At 34.8% G+C, this 22,947-nt stretch overlaps 1 protein-coding gene across 1 annotated transcript in view; it reads left to right on the top strand.

Annotated features, from left to right (window-relative positions):
• The first annotated feature begins 219 nt into the window (after positions 1-219).
• The window catches only part of LOC138693844 (kinesin-like protein KIF23), a 32,747-nt gene continuing 10,019 nt past the window's right edge, over positions 220-22,947 (top strand). The window contains exons 1-5 of the mRNA XM_069817667.1: positions 220-469; positions 1,035-1,233; positions 4,543-4,681; positions 6,643-6,842; positions 15,208-15,315. Of these exons, the coding sequence (XP_069673768.1) occupies positions 240-469; positions 1,035-1,233; positions 4,543-4,681; positions 6,643-6,842; positions 15,208-15,315 (876 nt within the window). The 5' untranslated portion in view covers positions 220-239. The remainder of the gene's footprint in view (positions 470-1,034; positions 1,234-4,542; positions 4,682-6,642; positions 6,843-15,207; positions 15,316-22,947) is intronic.

The following is a 22,947-nucleotide window of genomic DNA, read 5'->3' as shown; positions in this document are numbered from 1 at the left end:
AAACATATTTGAAATCTGCCAGACCACAAAAAACTCCGAAGAAGTGAGTATTAGAAGATCATATTAGTTTCTTGTTAAATTTTCAGTTTGGGTAATAAAAAAATTATAGGACAGAATACATTTTTCCATCTGTTTTAGTAAATCTCACCACTGTGCGCGCGCACACAGGTTTTGTGTGTGTGTGTGTGTGTGTGTGTATGTGTGTGTTTGTGTATGTGTGTGTTTGTGTATATGTGTGTATGTGTGTGTGTGTGTGTGTGTGTGTGTGTGTGTGTGTGCGCGCGTACGCATATTGTTTTTGTTTCAGGAAGGATGATATAGATGAATTCAAGAATATTCCAGAATACATACAGCTCGAAGATGTGGATGAAGACACCAGTTACGCAGTTTTTGTCAGTTACATAGAAATTTACAAGAATACCGTCTATGACTTGTTGGATAGTAACATAGATGATGCAGGCAGATCTAGGTGAGGGAGCAATATTTACATCGTAGGACAGTAGCCTGTAACATTTCTCCCTGTACTCTAATAATGAAGTTCAGTTATGAACTGGACGAAGATTGCACAAAACTATTTTTGTATGAAATTAATCCATGGTTTGTTGGCGATGTGTAGGGAACAGGTGTTGATCAAATGTCATTATTTTTCTTTTAACTTTTCAACGGTGCCCTTGAATGCAGTACCAGTAATTCATTTTATAATATTACAAAACAAATACATTATTGTATAGCCTAATGAGCGACTGATATAGCTCATGCGGTAGTGTGTTTTCTCACTAACGTGGCACTGCACATTGACATGGGTTCGAATCCCGCTTGGACTGATTACCTTATTGGATATTTTCCGAGGTTTTTCCCAATTGTAAGACAAATTTCAGGTAATCCCATGGTGATTTCTTCAATCATCTCGCAAAATATAATTTTGATATCAACTCCAAACAACTACGCAGCTGATACAGTGTAGTTAAAGAACATTAGAAATTGGAAAAAAAATCCCCTTTTTTAATTGGTACATAAGTAATTTTTGCTTACAGAAACCTACAGGCAAAAATAGTTCGGGAGGATAGCGCTCACAACATGTACGTCCACGGAGTGGTGGAGGTTGAGGTGAAGTCTAGTAAGGAAGCATGTGAGGTGTTATGCAGTGGCATGCGCAGGAAGCGCGTTGCAGTTACCTTGCTCAATTCTGACTCCAGTCGCGGACATGCAGTCTTTACCATTCGTCTCGTTCAGGTTGGTGAGGAATTTCATTCCCCTTAAAATTACTTTTTTTAAGTGTAAATTAAGTTTGTTGACTTATCTTTATACTTGTAGATTTTTTAAAGATATATGTGCAAAGGGATGGACAAATCCTGGCCGCCAGGTTGCCATGGCGCCTAAGTTTTTTACAGAGTCAGAATTGTTTAAGTCTTTAAGACTTCGATTCCTTTTATGCTGCTGCGACTGATGTCATATGTTTACAAAAGTGATCGCAGGAAGAAGTTCGAGTGTGCTTTTTAGATTAATAAGTTGTTATATTTTCTTGCGCATCTCAAGATAATTGTCACTATATAGCTTCAGTGAAGAGCACAGAGTGTCTCTGAGAGCGTGGTTTGCATTACATAACAATATATTTAATATTGTTTAATATACAGTATTTCAGTAAATAGAATGATAAAGTCCTAAACCACACAGACAAAATTTCACAGGAGAGCATATTAAAGGTGTGGGGTCGTATTCATAGACATTTTTAGCGCGGGTTTCCGGTGGATGATCAGCGTTTTTCGTATTCATAAACCAGTGTTAGCGATAGGATGTGATTTGAATTCTGTACAAGTAACCAGTCGATAGCCGGGGCTAGCTTAGTACGCTCGTAGCGCGTGCTGCGAAATGTCTATGAATAGCACCCTTAGAGTCCAATGCTATTAGGTGCAGTATTATTAATTTCTTTGGCGTATACTTACGTCATTGAGTAATTTTTATAATATTTTATTAATAGTTTCCCATATGTGTAAGAAATTAACTCTCACAAAAAACCATTTTTGTTGAAATTGGGGCTTTGGACTATCTCATTCTTATCCCTTTTTATATTTATCTTAGGTCAAATATTTTCTCATTGCATGTGTGGGTAAAATATGCTGACTCCTGAATATTTTGGAGTTTCGTCTGTCCCTGTCTCTAATCCCTTTATATATTATTTATTTTAGGTCGAATATATTCTCATTGCATGCGTTGGTAAAATTTGCTGACTCCTGAATATTTTGGAGTTTCGTCTATCCCTGTCGTCTTTGTAGTGTACAATCGTCTTATGAATATAAATATCATGAACTATATCGTTTTCATGAAAATAGTTCCTTATTTTATGGACACCCTGTATAAAATTGTGTTGTGAAGGCGGTGATGACGTCAATTGCTAGATACCTAACCTTTTCTGGCACCAGTGCCAGAATTGGGCCAATTTTGCACGATTTATATTGTCATAACAAGCGGTTTTTAATGCTAGGATTGTATAAAATGTATTTTCAAATACAATGTGTGTCTTGTATTTGAAATTACCGTACTATTAATTGTGTAGATATTAAAATGATGTATTATTAGGTGTGCAGCTTCTGAAACATTTAAAATAATTGTTTTAATAAATAAAGCCTCCTGAAAGAAACAAAGTTTTCGAAACATAATAGCACAACATGCTATTATAAGTAAGAATAACAATTATAATGAACTATGTACAGGATGACCAACTTTTTATTACACTGTAGTAGCGAAACCGATCAGGTTAAGTGACTCATTCCACCGCTTAAATGTACCGTGTTCCATACCATTAAAAGCACAAAAGAAGCTGTCATTTGATTTTACTTTATTGTGTTCTTGGTATGATCCAAAACGTTTAATGTAATCAGAAAAAGTAGTGTAAATGTTAAAATATTAACCATGGCCATAAGACTGTGTACGATCGAATAGGAATTGCTGCTCGAATGGAGGTGTGGCAGTCCCCAATTATGGTGCAGAGATGGTGGAGAATGGTGAAAAGAAGAAATGCGACACTGGACTACAAGACCATCAAGAGACTTCACGCCAACTTGATTCGCACTGGCTCAATTACGCAATAGAAGGGTGCTGGACGACCAAAAACAGTGATCACAGATGGGGTCAAAGCAGCCGCTACTAAGACCTTTCAGAGAAGTCCTAAGAAATCCATTCGACAGTATCAGCGGGAATCTGGTGTATCCCATGGGTCCGAAAGGAAATGAATTGGCCATGGTTTATGCAAGCTCTGTCATATGAGGACTGTGACATCAGAATGGAGTTTGTGGAGTCTCTACTAGCATGGATTCAAGAGTAACCTAACCTTTTGCGACACATTCTATGGTCAGGTGAAAGGAGTGTGACCGGATGCCAAATGAAATGCTTGAGAGCAGTACAGAACATTGAGCCATGTCTGGAAAAATGTGCAGCAAATGCTGATGCTTACATCGAATTTTAATATTGGTGAAATTTTAAGCAATCCTAATGACTGGACTATTATTAGTTCATGCTACTTTGATCCTGTTATGTTAATTCAATTACTTGTGATAAACGAATAAAAAGTTGGACATAAATATGGGTAAGTTATATACAGGATGTTTCTGAGGTGTTACAAACTTTCAGGGATGATGGCGAAGGGCACATGGAACCATGATCCAGAAATGACTGAGTCGAAAGTTATATGCAAAAATAGTTGTGTGGAAATGGAATTGTAATTTGGCACCACGTGCCCTTCTTCCCTTAACTTTTGGAACAGTCGTGGGAAAATGGTACGGGCCGGATGTCTCCTACGTGGGTACTTAGCCTAATATAATCTGTGAGCTTGTCTACTGTTCCCATTGGCTCATCCGGATTCGAAAATCAGGTCTGCTTATTCAGCTCTCATGTACTCCTCCATTTCACAAGGACTGATCGACTGGACACTGCAACTTGTACACATACACTGCTGTCTACAGACGTGCATATCAGGACCGACCATGTCTGTTACACATTACACTATCTGCATTGCTTTAGTGTAGTTTCCTGTCCCCATCCGTCAGACAGCGCACTGAATGGAATACTGTAGGTAGACAACGTAAACAACGTCAAATGAATACAGTATATGCAAGATGTACAGAAAAATACACATAAACAAGATGTACAGAGGAATAAAATTATTTCATTTCCACAGAACTATTTTTGCTTGTAACTTTAGACTCTGTCATTTCCAGACCAGGGTTCCTTATCTCAAATTGATACATGTGCCCTTCGCCATCATCCCTGAAAGTTTGTAACACAAACTCGGAAACACTCTGTATAGATTGAAATTATATAACTAATTGGAAATAAGAGATTACAGTGTGAGTGAAGTATAGCTAGATTGAAATTATACAAAAAAAAAAAACTGGTAACAACAAAGATTGTAAACAAGAAATTACTCGTGGAATGAAATTATACAAAAAATTGATAACAGAGATTACAGTAACCATTAAAATTCACCTACTAAATATATCAAATTGTACGAAATAATCCAATTAAATTAAACATATTCAATTGCAGGCCCCATTGGATCGATATGGAGAGTTTCCGATTCAAGATAAACAAATTATTCACGTAAGTCAGCTTTGCTTGGTTGACTTGGCAGGCAGTGAGAGATCTAACCGCACTAAGAATTGTGGGCAGAGACTAATGGAGTCAGGTAATTTTGTGTAAGAAAAGTGAAAATGTTTGGATGTTGGCTGCTATCTTCACATATTGCAAAGTTTATACTAGTACGGAATACCGATATATTTACTTTAAATTATCTTACCATCATCTCACAGTAATAAATTCTATTTAGGTTCCTAAATATTCTCTCACACCTTTCCTATTGCAAATATCCAAATATATTGTTCTTTACTTTATCAATTATAAATAAGATTTTTTTCCTTTGATATATATATATATATATTTTTTTTTTTTTATTTAGTAGCAAAGGTTCATTTCATAACTCGGTAACATCTCGCACACTAAATGAATTTTTCACTTTTCATTTCTTATTGCTATTTATTGTTACAACTACTATTAAAATCCACCTACTATAGAGCTATCTATTCGTACATCAAATTGTAAGAAATAATCCAATTAGATTAAACAAATACAAGTAGTGATAAAATTTAATTTCATCTTTTTTTTAAGTAGGTAGGTTAGTTTATGGTTTCTCGCCAATAGGACTGTCACTTGAGCGTCTATACATGAGACTTGTTACTGAACAAAAGTGATTGCAAGCAAGATTTTTTTCTAATAATTCGCCTTCCATTGCTACTTTTATTCTGTCATAGCACTATAAACCTCACATTACCTAAAAGGGTTATTAAAAATAGATAAACTTGATAGCCGTCCCAAGCAGGGTTTATAATAGGCCTTCTAATCAATTCTCAATGAATAATTTACATTTGAGTTCTTTTTTGTTTTGAAAACAATAGAAACCCTAGTCAGGTAGGCTATCATTGAAAAAATTATTAAAAATGCAACAGACAGTTTACGATACAAGTTATATTTTATAATGAACATAAATGATGGTTAATTATGGAAATTTGAATACTGTCTATAAAAAAATAGTTTTCAGCTTTTTCTATTAAAAACGATAAAATTCTTCTATCAGAAAATGGTATCAATTTACCTGACCTATTTTTTTAAGTGCCTTGACGGACATTTTTAAAATATATGCGCATTGTATTTAAAGATTTGTCTCCTTCGCTATTTTCTCTATTTCGAAATGTTTCAGAATTTCAATGTGTTTTAAATGCTCTTTACAACAGTTATTATCCAGGTCAGGTGAAAATGTCTAAGCATGTTTTACTAGAAATATAAGTATTAAAACTTTCTATAGATTCTCATGTCCATTGAGTTTTATTATAAATTTTCGTAGGTTGAATTACAGTAAATAATGTAATATCAAAATAATAAAAAGAAAAGTTTACAAATTTGTGGACAATAAAATATACATAAGATATTAAAAGTCGAATAATTTATTTACATAAGTGTAAGGTATATTTTAGCTGACCTAGGACTGAGGTATTTCTCTTCTTACTCCGCTAATACACCTTGCATTATATGAATCTGTAACAAGTTAGGTTTGGTTAGTTTAGAAATTTTTGTTATGCCTTGCATATACGATCAACTGCATCTCCACAAAAAATTCCTTAAAAATTCAACGATTTTATTTCTGAAATCACCGGAAGTAACTCAGCGCTAGTTTGTTTCTTAAAGATTTTAGCTCAGTCCTATTAAAACTGTTACAAAGGGAATTTTTGTATCAACACATATGGTAATTAAAAGTAATAAATGCTAATAACTTCAGAACTAATGAATCCACATAATCCAAATTCCGTACAACATATAGGCCCTATTGATAAATACATGAACTTGTAGTAGATATCATAATAACTTCAAAGCAGTAAAAGTTTAAACATTCAGTTATGAGTCATACTCTCCAATGAACCAGTAACTCTGTGATATATCTATTTATTTAGCTATTTGGGGAGAAAAGCAACTTTATTTTTCAGTTGTAAAGGGAGTTACGAATAAATTTTTAGCTACCATAATGCTAAATTGTTTGCTTGCATTTTAAAATTATGTGGTTAGCAGTAATTGTAACAATTTCTTTTTTTCCTCCAGGAAATATCAACAACTCTCTAATGACACTGAAATCCTGTCTAGAAATACTACGGGAAAACCAGTTACAAGGAACAAGGAAATTAGTACCTTACCGTGACTCAAAACTTACTTATCTTCTCAAAAACTACTTCGAAGGAAAGAGTCAAATTCATGCTCTTATTTGCGTGAATCCTACTGCTGATGATTTTGATGAGACAATAGTAAGTACTGTACATATTCTTATCATTTTTTTAATGGAGGAGGACCTGAGGCTTGTTTATCACTCCGATTTGTGAGAATGATTGTTTAAGTCTGAATAGTCACTTTCCTGCAGGTATCGTGAATCAGTTATGTGATGCCATGGGTTAAGTTTAGCCATGTAGACTCAGGGTCGAGTGAAGTGCCTCTAAGCGTCCCAAGTAGAGTACTATGCCTCGTCAGTCGACGGCATCTGTATACTAACGACAATACTAGATGCTATTGAAAGGATTATTTATTTTTTTTATTTAGTTATTTAGTTATTTATTTAGTTATTTAGTTATTTATTTAGTTATTTATTTATTTATTTAGTTATTTATTTAATTATTTATTTATTTAGTTATTTATTTATTTGTTTATTTATTTATTTAGTTACTAGCCATACCCGTGCGCTCTGCTGCACCCATTAGAAATAAATATAAAATAATCACATAATTGAAAAAGGAAGTTTGATCCAGGGAACATTCCTGTTTGATAGGAGGATAATATGTTACTTAATTAAAATTGTATTTAAATAATTAAAATGCGGTCATTTTGGTGCAGAGAGCACTCGTTTGGTGCAATGACAATTCCTTGAACATGTTTCTTATTTGTTATTACATGTAACCATAGTTTAATGAAGATTGACATATCATTTAGTTTTAATGTGTAAGCTTTATGTTACTTGCTATATGTTTCAATGGAATTATGGTAATAACTTAATTTTAACCCTTGTTTTCTACGTCTTCGGTAAATGGCGCTTGGCCCTCTATGGTTCTGAACTCTTCAAATAACTTAGTGATACAGCATATATAGTGATATGTAATTATATTTCTTTCTTTCGAAAATGTAAGAATTCACGATCTCCTATGCACCATTGCAATGGAATGAATAAATGTGTTTTTTCTTCCTACTCAAAAATTTTATATTTTGCATATAGGAGTTACTGCAGGAACAACAACACTATAATCTGAGGCGGTGGTGAAAATGTATTATATTGTTATTTTAAAAGTTTTGTATATCCTTAAATATCAGTCCAATCAAAATTTTTCATAGAGTAAAACTTATCGGAAATCATTTTTAAAGAAACTTTTGTTATGTAACATTTTTCACAAAAAGCAATAATAAGCGAGATATTTCGATTTATTTAATTCAGGCCCCCTTATAACCCCCCTTTTAGATAAAATATTTTAAATGCCATATAGCCTAAATTCTAAGATACAACGAGCTTAATTTATATTCCAATTTTCATATAAATCGGTTCAGCCATTATCGCGTGAAAAGGTAACAAACATCCAGACAGACAGACATACAAACAAAAATTTCAAAAAAGCGATTTTCGGTTTCAGGGTGGTTAATTATATATGTTAGGACCAATTATTTTTGGAAAATCGAAAATTACCAGAAAAATTTCGGCTACAGATTTATTATTAGTATAGATTTATTTATGTCTATAACAAGGCAAAGCCCCAATTACAATAGACAATACAGATATTTGTTTAAAAAACATAGAATTGCATATACATAACATGAAAAAAGAGATAAAACAGATACAAGGTGTAATTACAAATTAAAAATGGAAAAAAAAAAAACAAATAGATACTACCTAAATAAAAGACATAGATATAGATATAAATGAAAAATACCAAATAAAAATAAATGAAAAATAGTTAAGTATAGATGAAGGGTACACGGGAATAACGAACAATGTCCATCAAAAATCGAAATTGAGTTAATAGTGCCATCTGATAGTAGAAGGGGAGTACTTTCATGTGGCTGCATTGGTTTTATGTAAGAACGAGAATTGTCCTCAGTATTCTGCGTTAAAGTTTCTGTATACTTTGGAAGAATGAACAATGTCACATCCATCCCAAGAAAGAACGAACAATGTCCATTTTAAATACAGAAAATAATGCAGACAGCTTTTACAAACTTGATCTTAGAGTCATAGTACATTGCTGGTTAGTTTTTTTTTACATATGCCAATACAATCTGTATTATACAATAATAATATTATTAAATGACTGTATGATGTTTAGCTGTTATTCCATGTGACAATAAATTCTATTAATTTTCATTAGAACTACTTGTGAGCATAATACAAACAGCTGTACTATTCCAGTGTTCAGATGTCTGTGGTAGGGTATTGATTATTTCCTTTATTATACTTTTATGGTACATATTGTAGTGTTTGTGGTTAGTGCAATTTATTTTTATAATATCTGACGTTAGAGAAAATTAATTATCCGGAGCCATTCCATGTTCTGTAAATTCAAGGAAGAGAAAATTTACAGGACGTGTTACAGATGCATAAAAAATTCGTGCTATGAGTCATATTATGGGAGAAGACTGTAAATGTTCTCGTTTTCCGTGTTTTCAGAAAATAAGCCAAAGTGAAAGAAGCGATCTTATTAAACATTTCAATGAATTAGCATCGTATGACACTCAAAATGCTCACCTTTCAGGACTAATTTCAGTACTTCCTGTGCAAAGAAGAAGATCCAGAAAAACACAAGCCGAAGCTGATTTTCGTAATTTTTCTTATATATATAAAATGCGAATAAACAAAGATGGGCAAAATACTGATGTTCCCGTTTATAAAGCAATTGTTCTACATGGAGTAACAGGCAGACGTTTAGTCACTTTGAAAACGTCATTGGCTACTACTGGAAAAGCCCATACAGAAACAAGAGTTAAACATGGAAACAGGGCTCACCAAATGAAAGGAGAGATTTTATCTAAAATTTGTCAGCACATTCAGTCACTTAGAGGTCAGAAAGTCCACTAATCTCGTCGCGATAGCCGAAGGTAGTATCTTCCAGAGGACTTGAATATTTCTAAGCTGCTTAAGTTACACTTAGAAAATTTTCTTGCGAACCCTGTGTCTTACGAGCAATACAGAGTAATTTTTGTCACTAAATACAACAGTAGCTGACATTTCACACATTAAATCAGAAATTTCCAATGAAAAAGATGCAAGTAAATTAGATAATTTTGAGAAGGAGAAACAAAATTTGATTTTAAAGAATGAATTGCACAAGAGAAAAGGACATAAGTTCTATGAAGTAAAACAGGCTGCACGTCTAAAATCCAGGAAGTCAGAGTATAAAGAGGCTATCTGCATGGATTTCCAAAAGAATTATCAGTTCCAAACTTTTCAACTATTGAGGGCTATTATCGTCGACAGCTGCCCTTTTATTCTTGTAACATACATACGCTGTCAACAGGAAGACATGTATGAGCAAAATATTTAAAGTAAAGGCTCTGAGGAAGTTTGCTCTATGTTATAGCACCACTGTATGAACATTGTACCAAGCTGCGTTGGTGAACTCCGTATCTTCTACGATTCTTGTTCCGGACAAAATAGGAACTTTACGGTATTTAGATTTTGTCATTATGTAGTACATATTAAGAAGAGGTTTGATGCTCAGTGGATCACATTTCCCACTAGAGGTCACTCGTACATGGAATGTGACAAAAACATGGGACTTGTCAATCAGAGAGCAAGGTGTGAAGTACCCGATGACAGAAGGCAAGAGATTGCGAATTCTAGGAGGAAACCAAACCATTCATCATTGTAAACTGTAAACAGCTACAAGGCAATGTACAAGGAATTACAAATTTTGAAAAACGTTTGTTCTCCAACTGCTAGAGAATATTTGAGTCTTTCTCCCACCAATGACGAGTCACAAGAAGTCAATAACAGTGAATGAGACGATTTTATAGTTCAATCTATTCATTCACAATGGAAAATTCAGTGCAATTAGATTAGTTTGTAGATTTGTTTTTCAATAATTGTTTGGAACAATGAACACTCAAAGATAAAAATATTTATAATGGGTCAACAATATTTATAACCTTTAAAAAGGATACCCTACACGAAAGTAAACATGCGCTACATTGTTTGAAAATATTATGCCTGATTCTATTCCCAACAAATATTCAATTAAATTGTGACATTGTTCGTTCTTCCCATTTATAAAACGTAGCAAAGTAGACTTTTTGCAGTTTTGCATTGTTGTAATTCATAAAATCAAAACAATATTTTGTCACATATTTGCTTCATAATGGTACATTCTTGTGTGATAAAAAATAACAGTAGTTAACAATAAACTATACGTTTCAAGTCCTCAAACTTTAAATTTCATTTATCTCAAAATTATTCTGAATGGACATTGTTCGTTATTCCCGTGTACCCTTCAGATATCATAGCCAAAAATGTAAAATGTAGCTATAATTGCCAAATTACAGAGTAAATATAACTCTATGTTAATAAATTCAATATACAGTATTATATAGTAGGCCTAATGGACAGGACAGTGGAGTTATGGAAATGGGAGAGCCCCGAGAAAACCACTTAGGAATTTTGGCTTTGTTTATCATAAATACGACTCTGCATATGCCGGGATTTGTACTTGGGTCTGTAGTCATCGTAAGTCAAGGCTCTGCCAATGCTCCATAATTTTCCTATAGATTTAAATGCATTTCACATTTGCTCTATCTCCTAAGACAGAGTGTCCATTTAGTGTAGTGGCTAATGGTGACATTTTTCAGGGGGGACCAGCAGTAATGGAACTGTCATGACACTGTTTAACAATAAACAGGAGAAATACAAAAAAATATGTTAGCTAGTACGTATTACAATGAAAATAAGGCTTATCAGTTACCACCTTCATCTGTACATCAATGGAATCCACCTCCTTTTCGGGGAGAATTTTTCTATGACAACATTGTAAAAATGTCTTTGGCTTTGAATTTTGTTCAATGGAGCCTTTTCGATTGATAACAGTGAAAGTCACAAAAGCCTGTCTTCACACTGAGTGTTTCGTACATAACTCTTTACGCGTTTTAAACAGGAAAAAGTACTTTCCACTGTGGAGGTGCTCACTGGAATTGTAGCTTTTAGGCAGCATATTTTATAAACATCTGGAAATGCTTCTTCTGCTAACTCGGTGTCTTTAAAAAACTTTGCTATCTCAGTCACTGTCCTGCCTGAAAAGTCTGACAACCTATAAACAGCCACTAACTCACTTCGCAAATTCTCGTAATGAAACCAATTTTTGTAGCCTGATTTTAGGGACGTAAACAAAATTTCGAGAAATCTGGTTTTGAAAGATTCAAAACTTTTTCGAATCAATTAGTTTGATAAATTTTAGTTCTTCTAAGTCACGAAATCTGTTTTCCATTTAGCTAACTATCGTGTTAATTATCTCGTTGTAAAGACGCAAATATCTCATTCTGGGATCGTCCAATTCACCTTAGCAGAGTAATTAATATTTTTTTAAAATAAAGGAAATCTTAGGCCTCATAGAATGCTTTAAAAACTTCAAATTGCAGGTCATTCCACTTTGCAAGTAGTTACAGGGATTCTACGTGTGTTGGACAACCAGGACTTCCAATTTTGGCTAGCATTTTTCCATAATTTTACTGTGATGTACCGAAGTACATAAAAATATGATGTTTCCGTGCAGGAATTTTACATTACCATATGGTAAAGAATAGGTAGAACGGAGAAAAATTCTCCCGGCACTGGGATTCGAACCTGGGTTTTCAGCTCTATGTAGGCCTACTGACGCTTTGTCCACTAAGCCACACTGGATTCAAACTCCAATGCCGGATTGAATCCGTCTCAGTTTAAGTTCTATCTCTCTGTTCCCATTTGGTGGCCTACCCTCATGTACTGTGTCACAGAATATCAGATCATGTCTCGTTTGGATATTTTAGACAACCAGCAGCAGCATCGTAATGCCAACTCCACTAGTGTCTACATTTCTTGAGGGAGATCGGGAAAGAATGAAACACTTTCTTTCATCAACCATCAACATGAATTTTCCTCTTGTGAAGAAAATGAAAGGAGACTTGCAGTGTCTTAACTTTACAAAATAGGAGTGTATATCATTAACAGGCAGAAGTAGCTTTCAGTACACATGTCTGCAGCAGAATTGTTTGTATAGTGTAGCCATTTTCAACCGTGTGCCACCAATGATCCTCTGGTGTGCTGGCAGAGGATGAAATAGTGATGGTTGTCATAGTAAAAATTAGAAAATAAAAGTGAAAAGAATAGTAAGTAAAAGTGAGCCAACAAGAGTTAGCTTTCTGTGAACGTGACACAGTCAACATTCTGTACTAATTTGATTGTATATGTTTGTATAGTTTGGCTGATGAATTGTATATGTTCTTAAATGATTACTAGTCAGTGTAGCTCTACTGATGAATTGTATACAGACCTACTGTAAATTGAATGGTAATATGTATAGCTCAACTGATGAATTGTTTATGATTATAAATTGAATTAATCTACTTGATATTAATTGCACAAATTTGTATAGCTTAATGAAAGTATGCTACTTTGTATTGTATATATTTGTATAGATTTGGCCGATGAATTGTATATGCTTTAAATTGAATAGTAATCTATATAGCTCTACTGATAAATTGTTTGTGTTTGTAATTTGAAGTAGTTTGCATGATATGTATTATCAATTTCTGTATATCACAACTGGTTGAATTGTTTATGCCTTAAATTTAATTAAATTGTTTTGTATTATAATATAGCTCAACTTATGAATGATCGTTTGCGTTTGTAAATTTAATAATCTGATTGGCTATGTATTGTATACTTTTAGTAGAGCCATCGATGTTGGTCAGTCGACAGACTCGCTGGGCTGCTGATCCGGAGCTGCGTTCGGGCTTGGGTTGGACCCCCCTTTGGACTTTGGTTTCTTCGAAGGTTTTCCCCAGCCATGGGACTGAAGCCGGATGGTCTATGGCGAGTCCTTGACATCAACCCCTTTGATTTGATTACCCCCTTTGATTTGATTACCTGGTTGGGTTTTTCCGAGGTTTCCCCCACCGAAAAGGCAAATGCCGGGTAATATTTTGGCGAATCCTCGGACCTCATCTCATCTCACTACATCTCGCCAAAATGTAAAAAAATGTAAAGAAATGTAAAAAAATTGTACAAAATTGTAAAAATTGTAGAAAATTACTAAATTGTAAAACTATAAAAATTTGTAAAAATTGTAATTGTAATATTGTAAAATGTTGACATGTTCCACATCTTAAAGCTTCATTGCTCATGTAAGATCTATGGAATAAAATAAATGAATGAATGAATGAATGAATGTACACAGAGTAGGTGTGCACGCGGCAAAGATGAGAATGATTGACGTGCAGCCAGGGTTGCCAGATCAATAATGTTAGAATATCATACCAACCTTGAATTGAATTTTAATTTAAGGGAGGGGGTACTACGATCCATTGCTGCAATCTGATTAAATCTATTGAGTTGATCCTCAAGCTATGTGTATTTCCAACCCCCACCAGCTGACCACACTAAGGTTTGCTGCTTATCCAGGTTTCGAGCAGGCAACCCCATTCTTCCCTAGGCCAGTCCCCTCCTTACGTCACCAGCCGGCATTTGGGGAATTATGACAATGGAGAGATGTTGACGGAATGATATAGATGCCTAATATGGGGAAATAGGAGAACCCCGAGAAAAACCCAAACTGCAGCCTTTCCACCGTGAGATCACTATGAACCAACTTAAAAAATATCGTATTTTACATGTTTTTATGAACCATTCATGTTTAGATTTATGGGCGTGCCGCAGAATTTTAAATTACAACTTTAGTGTACCACGTGTTGAAAGAGGTTGAAAAATGCTGGTGTAGCGTTTCGTAACTTTAGTCATAGTATAAAAATAAATATAACCTTCAACAGTATCAGCACCAACAAAAACTGCACCAAAGATTCGTTATAGTTTTAATTTCAGTAGAGGTAAATTGTTCTGTGATATTTGATAATAATTTTATAGACTGAAATTTCTAGTTCAGCCCTACCAAATAAAAATCTTAAGAGCAGCAGCTACTGGTTGGGATCCTGATCCAAAGCTCACATAAGCTAGAAGAAGACTTTATTTTTGGGTTGCCTTCCTGTAGACTAGTTTCTTCATTATCGGTATGACTTGAGTCCAAACTCAAGTAAGGATTTTGACGAGTCTGATGAGACCAGAATTCTTCATAAAGCGAGTTCATCAGCTCATCCTCCTCCTCTTCTTCCTCCTCCTCCTCCTCCTCCTCCTCCTCCTCGGAACCATGTAGACCTGTGATTTACTTAATAAACATTTTCCTTTCATTTCATATTAATTCAAGTTACTAGCTCGATCTCTTAACCTATGTGTTGGGTTTAATAGAAAATGCCTATAAACATAAGCAGTTGGGAAATTATTGCTGTAGTTCTATAATTAACTTTTAAATAAATTTTAATTATATTTTTTATATTTTTATACTGACTCTGATTTACTGGAAACACTTTCATTGTTTTCAAGATATTGGTGCTTGGTTTCAGCATGTCATGAAGTTTGCAGACGTGACCAAAGAAGTGCAAGTTACACAGCAGGTGGACTCTGCAAAACATAACTTGAATTTGCCAGTGGGCAGAAGGAAAGATAATCAAGTAAGCCATTTTTTGTTCATTTCTCATAACCATGTTCGTCTCTAAAGCAACCATACATACAGTTTTGCTTGCATATTATTCTATCCTATAATAAAATTAAGAAATATACATTTTTCGTAAACTTTACTAACCAATCAAAATAGCCTCAGATTATAAAAGTTGTTTCATAATTCTACCTAAGAAATTTAGGGGATTGTGGAGGGATCCTAGGTAAATATTTTGACTTGTAGAGTTGTCTTGATAATCCATGTTGAAACTTTCATACACTACTTTTAACACTTGAATATAAATAATTGATTAAATGGCGATCTTACTTGTGTTAATTACGTAAGCATGTGCGGCTTACAGCTGTTTCGGTGCTACTTAACACCATCCTCAGAGCCTACTAGATCTCGGCGCTATCTCAACTTCGCTGCCTGTTGAATACACACACTATTTGACACAACTCATCACACGAACGCACCCACACAACAGACAGCGAAGTTGAGATAGTGTCGAGATCTAGTAGGCTCTGAGGATGGTGTCAAGTAGCACCGAAACAGCTGTAAGCCGCACATGCTTATGTAATTAATACGAGTAAGATCGCCATTTAATCAATTATATAAATGTTTTGAGATGGGAAACTGGGGTCTGCCGGTTCGAACTTGCATGTAATGGTATGAAATATTTTTTGGGGCAGTACACCACTGATTGAACCTGCATGTGGCATAGCGGTAGATTTGGAAATGTATCAGATACAATATTGCTATGTCTTTGTGGCACAATTGGTAAATACTGTAAATTGTTTCTGTGGTCGAACGTTCAAACTTCAGTGGGTACTTTTTTACTTAATGTATGTAACTTTCATAATCATAATCATAATCATAATCATTTATTACATCCACTGATCATATACATGATATGGGACATGTCATATTTACAAACTAATAATTAATTACATAATATACATAAAAGTAATAACTATAATTAAATGCAACACAAATACAAATATAAAAAACTTGGAACTTGATTGAAAAAAACTACAGGTCGGTCTTGTATTGTAACATTAAAACACCAGCTATACCGGTAGTTATTTTGTAATGTACGTAATAATGACAATTTTGTTTAGAAGAGTGAAGAAAGAATGTAGTTGGAGAAATTCATATCTATTACACTAGAAAAGTTTCAATATGTTTATCATTTAACTTGTAATTGTGCATACCGGTATGAGTTACTTGTTTAATAGAAAATAAAATAACAAAATGGATAAATGAGAAAAGAATCAACATTTTCTTTTCTTCTTTCTTAGAAGAAATAAGCAATGAAATACTGGTAAGAGGTTGTTGTTTAGTCAACTGTCCGAAGACAGATTTGAACCTCATAAATAACACTAATAAGGCATAACTCATAAGGCAACTAGGCCAGGAGGTAATGGGGTAGGGTGGCCAGTTCCTTTCGCCCTTGGAAAGAGGTATTGGGATTAAAAGAAAACTATACTAAGACGGTGGAACTAGAACATACTACCTTTTGGTCTGAGATCCGACTCTTTATCCGTATACCACAGCTTCACGCCGATAATTCTCTTTAAAATAGGTACAGTAACGAAAGTAAATGAGGGTGAAACGAAAAGCAGTGCAGTGGTGTACTGTCCCATTATTTACCTGCAGTTTTACATATTCTGTAAAAGCTTAATTTTGAAAACACAGTTAGTTCTTAACAGTTGGTCTTCATTTAATTCCATATAAATCCCGAAACCATTCCATATTCCTATTTCATCTTAATATGTACTGGATTATGATTATTAAAATATGTAACCTACTTTAACAGCTGGTAATTTGATAACTCAGATATTTTTCGTCGGAGACTCTGGGTTCCTACCTCAAATTGGTTGTCTACAACCCCTCTATAACCAGATAGATTTCTTCAGCTGAATTCTGAAACATATCGTATATAAAGAAAATAAGATCCCAGATAAGTATCTATTAAAAAAAAATAAGATCACAGAGTCACAATTGGAAGCATGATGACACTCAAACGGGCCAGTTCCAATGAAGTACAGGGATATTGATTATAAGTAGTTATAAAAGACTGATTCCTTATTGGATTGGCTTCCTATTCATTTCAGTGGGATAATAGTTAAAATTTTAATAGTTGAAAGTTTAAATGTCACTGAGACATACGTTCTGTAGATCTGCTTCACTATTTCTAATATGTGGTCTAACGAAAGAAAGCTTTAGAAATCAATTTAAGATAGAATAAAAGGAAAAAAACCTGGAGAAGTGTCTAAAATGAAACTGTTCTTGTTGTTTGTTGTGCATTGGTATGATTAGAGGGCGGATCTGTGTGCTGTTAGAAAAGAAACAGAATGTATGAATCAATGAATGAATAAATGAAGTGCATTTATTGATACACAATTATACAAACGCATGTACATAAGATCCTTCGCACGCGCCTTTATGGCCATTCGTGCTGTAACCAGTGGCGGCTCGTGGGTATTGAATTCAGGGGGGCTGCATACAAAAATATACCATGCAACTTAACTTATTTAAATATTAGTTCTATAGGTTGCAAACTTTTGAATCATCTTCTTATTAAAATCCGATATGTCATTTAACAAAGTCTTTACAATGGAAAACATAGTTAATGCAGTCAGTCTCTCTTCCCTCATCGTATTTGTAAGATAGGATTTTACTCTCTTCAAACACGAAAAGCAATATTCTGGTTCGAAAATTGTCATTGGTATGGTGATAGCTATGCGTAGTATTTTCACAACTTCTGAAAATGAGCCTTAAAGTTCTCAGAAGAAACTGCAAAAGCTCGACTGCGTCACTGATATTTCTGAATTCTTGTCTCTGATACAACACAATGAGTTCCGTTTTTATGTTTGTCTTTATAGAACATTAGAAAAAGCTTCACACATACATTTAGGTCATTTTCAGGAAATGAGCTTTTGTAGCATTCAAAGTTTTCTTGACACAGAAGATAATATCAGATGATCTATGAACTGGAATCGGGTGTTAGCTTGTGTGATAATGAGGTCACACACTTCCTTGGCTGCCGCAACTCTTGTCTGAATCCCTTCGACCTTACGACACTTTTTATGGTTTTCATTTTCACAGATCTCGCTGCTCAATTGTGCACTGTTCCTTATTGTCTGTATGGCATTAACAAAGCTTGATATGCAGAGTCGGCCTCGGTAGCATAGTCGGTTGCAGGTTCGAACCCGGCCCAACTCGATGGAATTTAAGTGTGTTTAAATGAGACAGGCTCATGTCAGTAGATTTACTGGCATTTAAAATAATCCTGCAGGACAAAATTCTGGCACACCGGCGATGCTGATATAACCCCTGCAGTTGCGAGTGTCGTTAAATAAACCATAATTTAATTTTTTTATATACAGATTTGAACGTTAGAAATATCTGTTTGTTGTATAATATATCTACATGGTACATCAATAAATGAAAAATCTGAGCCAGAAATTGAATTCAGGATCTTCAAGAGTACGCACCAGGGTGCTTGCCTCATTTATTGTGATGTTGTTAGATGCAGGGCTGCCGAGAAGGGGGGGGCAAATGCATATGGGCCCGTGAGCAGTAAGGGCCCGTCAGATTAAGTGAGTCTGATTACTTTTTATTATCATGAATAATTATTCACAGATACATACCGGTACTACAAAATTTTGTAAGAACATTTGTTACATGAATCTGACATATTAACCAACAATAGTAGAATTAATATAAATTACCACTTCATTATGTAAATGTTTAACTTTTATGTAATAGAATATCGGTTTCCCACATTAACAATCATCGACACGACACTTGAGGGCTCCGGGATTTGCCTGAAATATGTTTCCGTAGCTTGTACCGAACACGTTCAATTGGCTTGTCCTCTTAACTACCAACCCCTGCCAGCCCATCGCAATATGCTAGTGGACTCTCCAAAATCCAAGACGAAGGATTAAGTTTCCTTTTCAGTAGGGCCTACATAATACAGTATGTTTTGTGACGTAACTTTCGTCTTTTCGTTGTTTTTTTCTAGTAAATTCTGTTCATTAGTGTTACCAATGGACAATGGACAAGTAGAAGCATAAGTCGGGAGCTGAGAATCGCAAGGAGAAACAGAAAAATTGGAAGATATTAAGAAAGAGAGTAGAACTTTGTTAGAAGTCGGTGTGAAATTGAGCGACTTTGGAAAACTAAAGTAGCAGACAAATTGTGTCATTGAATGTGTCCGAAAACAAGAGCCTTTCCAAAAGCAGTATTACAGTATTTTCAAAACTCAAGAATGGAGAATGTGTTCCCAGAGACTGGCTAGTGTGGAGTGAAACAAATAAGGGAAAATAGTACAGTGACTGATTTGTTTCACTCCACACTAGCCAATCTCTGGAAGCACATTCTCCATTCTTGAGTTTTGAAAATAATACTGGAAAGATTCTTGTTTTGTCACTTGGAAGGTTATTAGGCAGGTTGGGCGGTAGTTTTTCGAACAATACATTCAATGACACAATTTGTCTACCACTTTTTAGTTTTCTAAGGTCGCATGTTACTTGCCATTACTCAGAGTTAGGAACTGGTGTGGGTAAATTTGTTTCATTTGCACATATTAACACATCATTTTTACTATTGTTTGCTTGTTCCGGTTCAATACTACTGTTATTAGAATTTTTTTCTAGACAGCCACAACCATCAGTAGTCACTTCTAAGACATATGACTGTCTTCATTTTTGACAACCTGAACAGACGGGCTTGAGATTGGTTTATTTTCTGCACCTTCACTAGCAATGCTCAATTTCACACCAACTTCAAACAAAATGAAGGAAATAAAAATGTATTCAGATTAACAATGTGTCAAGAAAGACTGAGTAACCTTGGCCTCCTTAGTCTGGAGAGCGATCATGTTATATAATTGGTGATTTTGCATCAGTGAAGTCAAGGAGAGGAGTTTGTTGATGTCGGTCAGAAATTACAGATTTTAAGAATAGTGTCTTATGAAAACGAAACGAAACAAACGACAACGAAAAGATGAAAGTTTCTACTATGTAGGCCCTACTGAAAAAGAAGCATGATGAATATAATATATTCTGCTAATGTGAAGTTTTGCTAAAAGTCTCCAATGTAACAAAAGTGTACGTATATTTTTAGATTCGTATCTGTGTATGGAGTTATCTTTTATTTATTTTGCAAATAATTGTTATGGTCAGAATAATTGGTAACTTGTCATTTTTAACTTTTTTTTCAAAGGAGCCCGAGCACAATATTGCACAGGGGCCCATAAAACCTGTCGGCGGCCCTGGTTAGATGTTTCAGATTCCATTATAGTTTTAAACATTCTAGCAATGGCTCCTTCTTCTCATGAACAACATTTACTGTTCTTATTTTAAAACTCCATCTTGTTGCCCCAGATGGTGGAATTATCTTTGAAACACATTAATCTAATACAGACTGTTTGGAGATTGAGAGAAGAAAACAGGGGTACTGGATAAATTAGCAAAAAATATGCGAGCTTTGTAGGCTATTTTGTTTAGCGGCTCTTTCCATTATGAGATTCAACTGATGGGCACTTAATTTCACATTTCTCCTAATTTTGTTAAGGTACTGAACTGAATAGACTGTAAATATTGTACAGAATTAAACATTGTTGCACTTGTTACACTCACAACATTAAAGAAAATGTATTTAAAACTGCGCGCTACTGGCAAGTTGCTGCAAATTTTGCAGCTCCTGGAAACTCTGGATTCACGGCCAGGGATAGCAGGGGGAGGGGTAAAACTAACGCGCAAAGCATCCGAGACGAGACTGGCAGCTCCAGGGGAGGAAGTGGCTTCACCCATAGTCCTTGTCTCTGACTTCGCTCTGGCAGCACCAGGGGAGAAAGTGACTTCACTAACAATTGCGTGCATGTTAATGAGAGCGAAATTTTTAAAAATTCGAGCCGCTAAATAGAGACTGTATAATAAATGTATTTCACAACATAAAACGAGACAAGAGCCACAAATGTCTGGGGGTGCTGCAGCTCCGCAGCCCCTCTTCGAAAGCCGCCCCTGGCTGTAACTATGCACAGTTTGTATTTTCAAAGAAAACAAAAGAATACTACTAATAATAAAATAATAAAACAACAATTATTGTTATTATTTCTACTGTTACCATTAATTATCACAATTATAATTAACATAATTTTATACCAAATTTCACAAAAATAAAATAAATATAAAAACGAAACAGGTTAGACGCGATGCGAGCAGTAGCAACACAGTCCATGCATACTCAACTTCAGGGACAACGCACACAGATCCGCCCTCTAGTCATGATTGTCTTGTCTCCTGTTTCCATTGTATTTAAATTTTTTTACCTATACAAACTGTTCTGTTTGCAATTAACATAACACAGTGACCACTCTTCTGCTTAATTCTTAAGAGTAAATCATTGTGCGAACAAAACAGAACAAGTGAATATTTATTTTCAAATTATTTTCTCTTCAGAATTGAAGTACCAGTATTATGTACTTGTGTTTGAGCTGTAACAATGTCAGGTTTCTTACCCTGCATTGGAAATAATGCCCCTCTTTTAGTAAAAGAAACGTTACTATTTTTCACTAGTGATTTCTCAGAATTATTGAAGTCTCTACATTAATACGGATATTAAAAATATGTAATTACCACAGAGATTTTGTTCTGTGGAATATCAATAAGATTACCGATACCCGAAATTTGAAAATCTCCATTCACGATGTGTGTCGATGTCCATCGTAATATACGAGTCAGCAGGAATGTCCCCAGCTTCCAAGGTGGGGGTGGGGGTGGGGCAGATTAAGATTTTAAAGAGCTTACAAGAAAAGATGAATATAAAAATTGGAAATTTATCTTTTGAAGAGGTGGAGAAGTTCAAATATCTTTGGAGCAACAGTAACAAATATAAATGATACTCGGGAGGAAATTAAACACAGAATAAATATGGGAAATGGCTGTAATTATTCGGTTCAGAAGCTTTTATCATCCAGTCTGCTGTCAAAAAATCTGAAAGTTAGAATTTATAAAACAGTTATATTACCGGTTGTTCTTTATGGTTGTGAAACTTGGACTCTCACTTTGAGGATCGTAGGTTAAGGGTGTTTGAGAATAAGCTGCTTAGGAAAATATTTGGGGCTAAGAGGGATGAAGTTACAGGAGAATGGAGAAAGTTACACAACACAGAACTGCACGCATTGTATTCTTCACCTGACATAATTAGGAACATTAAATCCAGACGTTTGAGATGGGCAGGGCATGTAGCACTTATGGGCGAATCCAGAAATGCATATAGAGTGTTAGTTCGGAGGCCGGAGGGAAAAAGACGTTTAGGGAGGCCGAGATGTAGATAGGAAGATAATATTAAAATGGATTTGAGGGAGGTGGGATATGATGATAGAGACTGGATTAATCTTGCTCAGGATAGGGACCAATGGCGGGCTTATGTGAGGGCGGCAATGAACCTCTGGGTTCCTTAAAAGCCAGTAAGTAAGTAAGTACGTACAAGAAAAGATGCAGACAAAATAAACTATAATCATTTGTATTGATAAGGAAATAATTAATATTTCATTAATTTTTATTTTATTAATAGAATAGAATAGCAAATACAATATTAAATGATGAAAAATTCACAATATGGAAGAGTT

Source organism: Periplaneta americana, unplaced genomic scaffold, assembly GCF_040183065.1.
Source record: "Periplaneta americana isolate PAMFEO1 unplaced genomic scaffold, P.americana_PAMFEO1_priV1 scaffold_23, whole genome shotgun sequence".
NCBI classification, from domain to species: domain Eukaryota; kingdom Metazoa; phylum Arthropoda; class Insecta; order Blattodea; family Blattidae; genus Periplaneta; species Periplaneta americana.
This window is presented reverse-complemented; position numbering and strand designations above follow the sequence as displayed.